At 31.0% G+C, this 9,760-nt stretch overlaps 1 protein-coding gene across 1 annotated transcript; it reads right to left on the minus strand.

Moving 5' to 3' along the window:
• Positions 1-4,158: 4,158 nt before the first annotated feature.
• On the minus strand, positions 4,159-5,746 carry LOC103492476 (non-specific lipid transfer protein GPI-anchored 6-like). The gene is made up of 3 exons (XM_008452874.3): positions 5,151-5,746; positions 4,512-4,604; positions 4,159-4,425 (listed from the first exon to the last, which is right to left on the minus strand). The coding sequence occupies exons 1-3, from the start codon at positions 5,482-5,484 to the stop codon at positions 4,289-4,291; spliced, it is 564 nt and encodes a 187-aa protein (XP_008451096.1). The 5' UTR covers positions 5,485-5,746; the 3' UTR covers positions 4,159-4,288.
• Between the last annotated feature and the right edge of the window lie 4,014 nt (positions 5,747-9,760).

Raw genomic sequence — 9,760 nt, forward strand, 5'->3', positions numbered from 1 at the left:
ATAAAAATAAACTATACGTAACAGTCATCCATACTTCTTCAACAGCACGATTCATGCATCAATATAAAAATAAACTATACATAACAGTCATCCATACTTCTTCAACACCACGATCCATCAATATAAAAATAAACTATACATAATAGTCAGGTCGTCTGTAATCAGTCAAAAGTGTATACAAGTAATGCTTTCTATATAAACACATAACAATCAATCCAACACAATCATTAATATAACTTTCATATCTGTCACTACGTCTTAAATCTCAAATTGAGTTCACTAGTAGAAAATCCCTTACCTCGAGATAGCAAAAAATCCTTGCTTAAATCAAAGTTCAATGAATCCACCTAAATATAGATATAAGGGTTCAAATACTATGATAAGCCAAGTCACTCAACCAAAACACCCAATTCCAAATTTCTACAACTTACCCAAGCAAAATGGAGAATCGAACTCCAACAAAACTGGTTGGAACTTAAGGTATTCGAGCGTTATAACCCAACGACACCTTCAAGGATCAATAAACAAACCAACTAATTAATCCAACACTTGCAACTCGAAAAAAAAAAGATATGAAACATAACAATCAAAATAATCCAGGATTTGTCCTTACTACAAGACTTACAATGAGTAAAAGCTACACACAAACTAAATCTAATGACGAGTATAAGGCAGTGAGTTCTAAAATTCGACAGGCAGCGGCGAACTGGATGTGCGGACGAAAACGACGACTAGTGGTTGCTTTTGTGGACGAAGAGATGCATGGCGGCCGGAGCATCTGCTAACAAGACCTATCGGACCGAACACCATCTGCTTTGCTTCAGATCTAGCATCGCGCATGGAGGAGATGGCAGACGAAAGAAGGAGCGGCTCGGGCTGACGGCTTGAGCTGACAACGGACGGGGAGGAAGAACCATGGTGACGTCGTCGACATCGAAAGGAGAAGATCAAAAATGGGGGTGAGGCGTGTCGATGGGTTACGAAAAAGAAGAAGACGAAAGAGATAGGAAGGGCATGTGTGAGAGGGTTCTTTTAAAAATACTAGTACTACTACTAATAATAATAATATATAATAAAATATAATTATATTATATTATATTATTATTATCCTTTCTTTCTCTTTTCTCTTTCTCATCAAAACAAATAACATGCACCCCACCAAAAGAAAATCTTAAAAACATGAGATGAATAATGTTAAGAAATTACCTCGAAGTTTTGGGGCGTTACAATAAGAGACCTTAACAATTTATTACATGAAAGAATCTTCTAGTTCTTCAATAGATGTCAATGTATATTTTCAATCATACATTAATTTCATTATTGACCCAAAATGACTCTCATGTCAAATAAAATTATATTTGGATCAATGAACTTCAGGTTCATTGTTACAAATATATCAATTACACAAATGTGCACTACAAGAAATATGGGCTTTGATGTCGGTTGGAAAAAATGAAAACGGATCTTTAATGTCGTTTTTCAAAACGTGGATGTTTAATGTCGGTTTTAAACCGACATCAAAGAGGGAGCTTTCCGACATTAAAGCTATAGTTAATTTCTTTAATTATTTTTAATTTTGTTAAATTAAATCAATAAAATTAGAAGACACGTTAAAACTCATTTGCTCTTCCTATTTCTCGATTTCTTCTCAGCCCTTAGTTCACTCTCTCACGTCTTTCTTCCCTCTCTTCTCAATCTCACTTTAGGGTTTAGGGTCGAATCACCTCCGCTCTCTATTTTCTCTTCTTCTTCAATAGTTCCGTCACTTGTAATCAAAGAACTCTGGTATCGGTTATCGTTAAACGACGAGCGATTTGGTGTAAATCTACATCTTGTCAGAATGAAAGCATTTTTTGGCGGCGAGGGCATGGAAACGACGCATAAACCACATCTCTATCTCTTCCATCGTTGTCCTTTTCATCTTTCTCTAAATCTTCCGGTTCATTTCCGACGCGAGATTCAGAGATCCGTCTAATTTCACATTTTTCTCGAAAGAGCATCGCCGACCTGTTCCAGAACGTTCGACAATGGCGTCGATTGAAAGAGAGGATGCTTTTAATCCAATGTATACTAGTGTAGGATTCAATGCTTATTTCTATTTAAAATTAAAAGAAAAAGGTTCTTCATCTTCTTCTCTAAGATAACCGTCTGCTGGCGCCGCCTTACCAGTTGTAATTAAGATTGGTCTTTTTGGAAGCTTGAGGATTTAAAGTGATGAAATTTTCCAAGGATAAGAATATTTTTCAACCTCCATCTGAGTAACCTTTGTAAGCCAATGAAATTAAATTAATATTTTGTTACTTTAATTTTGGATCTATTTGGGGTTTTTTTTTTTATGTTCAATTGGCTAATTTTTTAAGATTTAAATTTTGGATTTTTTCCAATCAAGGTTGAATTTGTTTCAACCTTTTTTTTTAGAAAGTTAATTAATTTGGGAGAATTTTGGATGTTAGCCAATTGCTAATTTCATTAATTAAGATACTGAAATTTCCTTTTATGATTAGGATCAAGTTAATTAAAGAATTTTTGCTGTCTGCTATGGAGTACTTTGTTTGGCTAAAATCTCCAGGTAAGAGATTCTCCTACTAGACCTTCGAATTAAATATAAGAGACTGCATGTAACTATGGTTATGCATTGATGGTAGCTAAAGTGCATAACTTGATGCTATTAATAATGATTGTCATTATATTGATGTTTGATGATGATGACTGATATTATGTTATGACTAGTAGTATGTTGATGATGATGACTGATGTTATGTTATGACTAGTAGTATGTTAATGATGATGACTGATGTTATGTTATGACTAGTACTATGTTGATGATGATGACTGATGTTATGTTATGACTAGTAGTATGTTGATGATGATGACAGGTAGTATGTTGTTGACGAATGTTGATGTTTATGTTGATGCATGATATATTAATCACATGATTAAGGACGTTAAGATTAATATTCATGTCATATTTACAGTGATGTTATGACATGTTACATGCTATGGATAGAGTCTTCTGTTAACTTTGTCTATTAGAGTCGTACCCACATGGGTGTCCTTCGAGATCATCACCTTTTTAGGACTGCGTAGTCCGACGGGACCACCAGTCTGACATTGACATTGACATAGACATGATTCGAGTGATTCGACGAGATCACTTGCATCCCGATTGTTTTAGTGTTTCCTTCGGGTACACTAAAGACCAGATTGTCCTAGGTGTTCCTTTGGGTTCATCGAAGACCAGATTTGTTCCTACGGGATCACAGATTGCACGTGTTCGGGAACGTGCCAGTTCAGTTGTACTTCTTTACAGGACTCTAATGGGAAGTTAACAGACACCTAGCGGAACTAGTAGTAGGTTCTTTACTGAGTATTTGTTTATACTCACTCTTTCTATGTTTAATATTTCAGGCAAAGGTAAAGGTAGAGGAAAGCTAGCAAGCGACAGAGAAGGATCCGTGACATGTCATATGGGGACTCAGTTTTGCTTCCACGTCTATGTATCAGTGTTTCAGCATTCTGTTTTTAATGAAAATTTAGTCTTCCCTCCGTTAAAAAAAACAGTGTCTTTTGTTATTTCTTTTTAGTAATGACCTCAGCTTAGTATAAAGAGTTTGGTCGTTACAAAATTATTAAGTAATAAAAGTCGACATTTAATTTTAATGAAAAAACCTTTACAATATAGATCAAATATTAGTAACAAAGTTTAAAGTATAATAACTAAATTGTTATTTATTATACTTCAAAAATCAACTTTGATCTCTATGAAACATAGAATGTAGTGTGCAACTATTGTACTTGTAAGTGTTTTGGTGAGAATTCTTTTAGTTATATGGTAATCGTTCATGTAATTTTGTTGCCCATTTTCGAGCATGTGTTGTGAATGTTTTTAATCCTCATGATCCTTCCTTTAAAGAGGAAGGTCATGGTGCATGTGGAAGGAAGGTCATGATTTAGCCGCAACGAGCCACAAACACTAAAGTTGAGCGAGAGCGATACTGACTTTTATGGTTGCAAGAGAGAGTAGTGATTTGTGAGTGAAAAAAAAGAAAATCGAGTGAGACTGCTTTTCTACGTGCACTTGAAGATTTGGGTAAAAAGGTATGTAAAACACATTCTAGAAATGATAGAATTTGTATACAATTAAGGTTCCATGGAAACTTGAAGGGAAAGAAAAAACTTGAAATTCCTCTTATGTTCTGTTCTAAACAATATAAGAAAACTGGCACAACATATTGCAGGATGAATCAAGAAACCCTCATAAATTACAAACAGTTTCGTTCTGCTATATTTAGATGAACATTAGATTAAGATGCGATAGAATGAAGAATCCTAGCAAAATCTTCATAATCATCTCTGTTCCTCCAATCCATCTCTTCCCCATTCCACCGTCGCTTTTCTCGTTTGCAGCGGACGAACTCCCATGAACTGTAAATCAAAATTTACTCACACTAAGGTAATAATGAATAATACTTTCTTTTAAGTTAGATAGAGTTTAGAAATTTGGTTTTTACCTTTGGTATCTGGAGAACTGCTTGGTTCACTGGTGGGATTAGATTCTTTGAATATCTTTGCTTCTGTTGAATTTGGTGATAAGTGCAAAAGAGCTGAAAAACCATATCCAAAACACAATGTTAAATGCCCAGAAGCTTAGGTGTTTGACAAAATCCCCAGACGAGAAATAGGAGAAAATCCAAGAAATTTGTGTACATGGAACAGAAGCACTCAAGGTGTTTGACACAACGCCCAACTGAGAAATACAAGTGAATGGCCATGAAACTTGTGTACATATAAATGTTTGAGAAAAATGCCCAAGTGAAAAATATTAACCAGACATCAAGAAGAGACACGAGTATTGGGACGATGATAAATTAGTCTATACATAGTCTCTTCTTCAAATTGGAACTACTTGTTTTTCATCTCCACTTTTCTTCTATCATCTATGAAATTTAATTTCCTTGGTAAACGATGCGTTGCTTCCATAAGAAATGTAATTTCTTCTGTACTTAGAGACAACTACTCTTGAAACTAAGGGAGACAACATGAATTCGTTAAGCTCCAATTTTTTCTAGTATACAAAGAGTTTATGAAATATCATTGGTATAACAAAACAGAGAGTGAAAGAGAAAAAGGCAAGGGATTAGTTTGCTCACAGATGCACTCAGTGATGTTGGCAGGGGCATGGCAGGCATGAGGGAGGGCCAAAGCAAGGGAGCCATTGATTTTAAGGCCAAGATTAGGGTCATCTTTGTCTTTAATAAGGACACATAGACACTTCTTGCTCTTCTGCACCACCTGCTTCAATCCACTGCAGCAATCAATGGTTGGTGTCTTGGCATCACCGCTGACATACGGCAAGCATGGGGCGAGGCCGATGAGTTGGTCCGAGCACTCTGTTCTGTCTTGGTCTATGTTTGAGGCAGCAAAAGAAGCTAGAAGGAGAAGGAAGTTGCAGATGAAAGAGAAAGTTGCTAAATTAGAAGCCATGGAAATGGTGAAGAGAAAAAGAGAGGAAGATGGGATGATGGGGTTGCTCCTTTTTTGGTGTTATGTGATTTGGACCGTCACTTTAACACTGAACTTGAAGGGGAAGAAAGAAGGTGAGAAACAAAGGTGTTGAAAAGAGAGGGAATGGGTTGATGGTAGAGAGGGGAGAGACAAGTGATTCTTTGCATTTATCAATTAGCCATTTTATCATGTGAAAGGATAGTGTGTCTTCTTATGAAATGATAGTCTGTCTTAGCGTTCTTTTTTTTTGTTTTTGTCGCTATTGTTTTGGAGAGCTGGAATTTAATCTTAAAGTTTGATATAAAATCTTATAAATAATATCTATGTTCTTATAAAATCTTTCGTAAGTACTCTCTACCTTATGGACTATTTAAGAAAAGTGTTATGAAACCATGACACTAAAATTTAACTTTCTCTATGTCATGGAGACCAGTAAATTTAACATTAAATAAGTTCTTGTAGTTTAATAAAATTATAAGAACTAAAGTCTAACTTTTAAAATCAAAGAACTAAATTTTAACTTTCTTCGAATAAATAAAATATGGATCGACATTTTGATTATGTCGTAGAAAAATTATAAAATGTAAATTTGTAATTTAAAAAGATATTTGATAAAGAAAAGAAAAGGTAAAGGCAAAGAAAAAGGAAAAGTAAAAGAAAAGCTTGTGAGAGTTTGTTGGGGACTTTTGTTGTTTAGGGGTCTCTCTCTTTTTCTTTTCTTTTTTTGTTTTGTATTGGGAAATCATAGGAATTTGTAGGTTTGTAATGGGAAATAGGGAATCTTCCCATGTGTAATATTTTTTTAGGTATAGATTTTAAAAGTTTTAATTTCATTTACTTTGGTTTAGTTTTAAATTATGATTTTCAAAATTCAATTTATTTTTTTAAATTTTTTTTATGTCTTTTACCTTTTCACATAGAAAAATATTTATATTTTTCATTTATTCTTACCTGACGTGTTGTGGGTCAAAAAAAGATAAGAATGTAAAATAAATTTATCTAATGAACCGTAATATCTTTCTCATTTTTCCTATAAATATATTATTATATTTTCATACGATATTACGATGTATCTTAAGTTGGGAAATAAAATCTTAAACTTGTTTTAAGAACTTAGACTTTTTTTTCTATTATTTAGTTTTTTCATTGTTTTAGACATCAGTGTCATTTTCTTTTGTTTTGTAGGTTATAGTTCTCCCAAATTATAAATTTATCGTTGTTGTCACGCAAATGTCAGATGTGCTTTTTCTAAACTAAATTTTTTTGCATCAACAATCCTCAACTAAAAAAATTAAATAAAAACATTTGTTTATTACCACGTTAAAAAGAAATTCAATACATTAACCAAAATAAAAAACAATTGTAATTAAGATTTGACTGAACCAAATGCTTTAAATTAAAGGGAAAAAACGGTTTAATTATGCAACTTTTAAAATCACATAAATCTAAATTGACATTATGAAAAATTTATAAAACTATTTTTTCCGTAAAGAAAAAAAGTGTTATATCACCTGCATATTACATTCGAGAGAACGATATCTTTAACATATTTCCTACAAAAATAAAAGGATAGAAAAAAACAAAATTACTATATTCAAACATGTGATTTGAAAATCATATAAATATTGGAATACGTGAATAATCATAGACGAAAAAAAAAGGCTATGAAGTGTGAAAACAATAAAAAATAAGGTTAAATCGAGAACTTTCGTAAGAGAATTAGCTTTTATTTTGGATGATCTTATAACAACTTCTAGAGTTGCATTTGGAAGTTTATCAAAACAAATAAAGAAATAATTAAGGTCAGGATAACCATTTTGGTTAAGACTTCGTACTCATTTACATAAGAAAGATGCAAAACATTGTAAGAAAAAATTAGAAAAACAAGCTTAATTTCTAAAAGCAAAAAACATTGTTACCGAACAGGACCTTTTAACTTTACGATCCAAACAGCCCCTTATCTAGTTACATCTTTTTTTCCTAATCGAAACCCATCAAAGAATTCTAATTTTGATTAATAATTTAAAAAAGAAACCATTGTATTCTTCCCTTTAAAATTATATAAGCTCAAAACTTAAAAGTTCATATTAATATTAAAAGGACAACATTAGAAGATACGAAGTTAACATACATAATGATTGAACAACTTGGATTTTGAATGCTCGTAAAATGTATAGAAAAAAAATATTGAAATCAATATATAAAGTAATATTTATAAGCTTAAATTTTCTAAAATCAAATGTTATTAGACATATTTAAAGTTGAGAAATTGCAATAGGTAACGATTTAGAATATGGTATTTAAAATGTGTCGTACATTTTTCCATTCCGCATATATGATACTTTTTAGTGATAAAATGTATAAGTGTATATCAATAGTGTGTATCGAATATATTATCAGGTGTATATTAACGTTTTGACATTTGTTTTGGAAAGCTAACATGTAGAGGATTTGCACCTATTTTTTTAACTTATTTTACCAGAACTACAAAAAGTCATTTAAAGTTACAAATATAAGGTAATATTTTGGAAAAATTGTATGAGATAACAAAAAAATTTAGAAAAAAACAGCTAATAGCACATTTTCTTTTTTGTATATTGCGAATATGACAAATAAGATGACTATCAAAGGGCTATCACAGGATTATCCACTTTTAAATTTGCTACTTTTGCAATTTAGAAAATGTAGTGACATGAATTTTTATTTTCAAAACTTAAAAAAAAACGAGACTCTTTTTTTTTTTTTTTTTTGTCTTATTTGATTTTGTTTGATTACGAGGGTAGCATCAATTTCAACACACAAGCATATATATATATATATATATATATATATATATATATATATATATATATATATATATATATAAATAAATAAAGTTGGTATATATTGCTTTTTAAGAACCCGTGATCTAATTAGGCAACACTCTTCTTGGATCTATAATCTTTTTGGCTAATCCGTGATCTCTTTTAGATAAATTAAATGTTTTTCATGTGGAACCTTAACCATTTGTATTTGCAAATAAGCCCCTCTACTTCTATTTATTTATTTATTTATTTCACTCTCTTCCAATGACTTTTTTTGTATTTAAGTTGGTAGAATATCTGCATGTGATGTGTCTTCTTTTTTTTTTTTTTTGTCACATAAAACTTTATTCTTATATTTTGTTAGGATATATATGTTTTTAGGGGCATCTTAAAAAAAAAACTTAGTGGCCGAAAGAACTCAATCGATTCAACTCAATTTGTACGTTTTGAATTAGATTATCAACTTTTTTGGATTAGGTCAAGTACAAACAATTGAAAACTTTATAAATTAATTAGATTGGTTCATTTTATATGACTATTTATTACTTAGACACGAAATCTCTTGAGAACAAATTATATACCAAAAGCTTTTTAAAAAATGCCAAAAGTCATTTTAATTGGTTATCATATGTTACTGATTAGACCATGAACCCTAAACGCTAAAAAGAAAAATAAATCAATATTATTATAAAAAGGAAATTAATTTTATATTATTATAAAAAGAAAATAAATTTTATATTATTTTATATCTTTATATCTAACGGCTCATTTTTAAAAGGGGGCTATTTAAAAATAAAAACTTTAATAAACTACTTACACCTCAACAAAATCACTAAAAGACAATTTATTACACATGATTTTTCAAATATTTTGTCAAATGCTTTATTTTTGATAATTTTTCTTTTTAAAAGTTGTTAGACTTATTTTTGTTGGGTTTTAAAATAAATGATTTTAGAAAGATATATATTTTTATATTATTTATTGTTTGTGTCTCTAGTGTCTAGTTTAGATTAAATCTCCACCATTCAATTTTCTTTTGCCAATATTTAATGACAAAAAATGATTTTGGATTCTGTTATGAAATAAAGAACTAAAAACTAAATAAGAACAATACAAGGACACAAAAGAAGAATAGAGAAGAGAGGGAGAAGAGAAGAAAATTGAACTCAATTGTGGTTTGTCTTACAAAGACACCACACTCCTCTATTTATAGGACATATCATGGTATAGGTTATATTATGAAATTCATATGAAATTGAATGTTAGAGTTATATGAAAATTGTAACCTATGTAGGTTATGGATATCTACATTTATAATATATCACTATATTTACAATACTCCCCCTTAGATATCCATATTATATAAAATAAATGTCTTGTTAAAACCTTACTAGAAAAAAAACCGATGGGAAAAAATCCTAGTGAAGGAAAAAGAGTACATCATTTTTATA

The sequence above is a fragment of the Cucumis melo genome, chromosome 2 (assembly GCF_025177605.1).
Source record: "Cucumis melo cultivar AY chromosome 2, USDA_Cmelo_AY_1.0, whole genome shotgun sequence".
NCBI lineage: Eukaryota > Viridiplantae > Streptophyta > Magnoliopsida > Cucurbitales > Cucurbitaceae > Cucumis > Cucumis melo.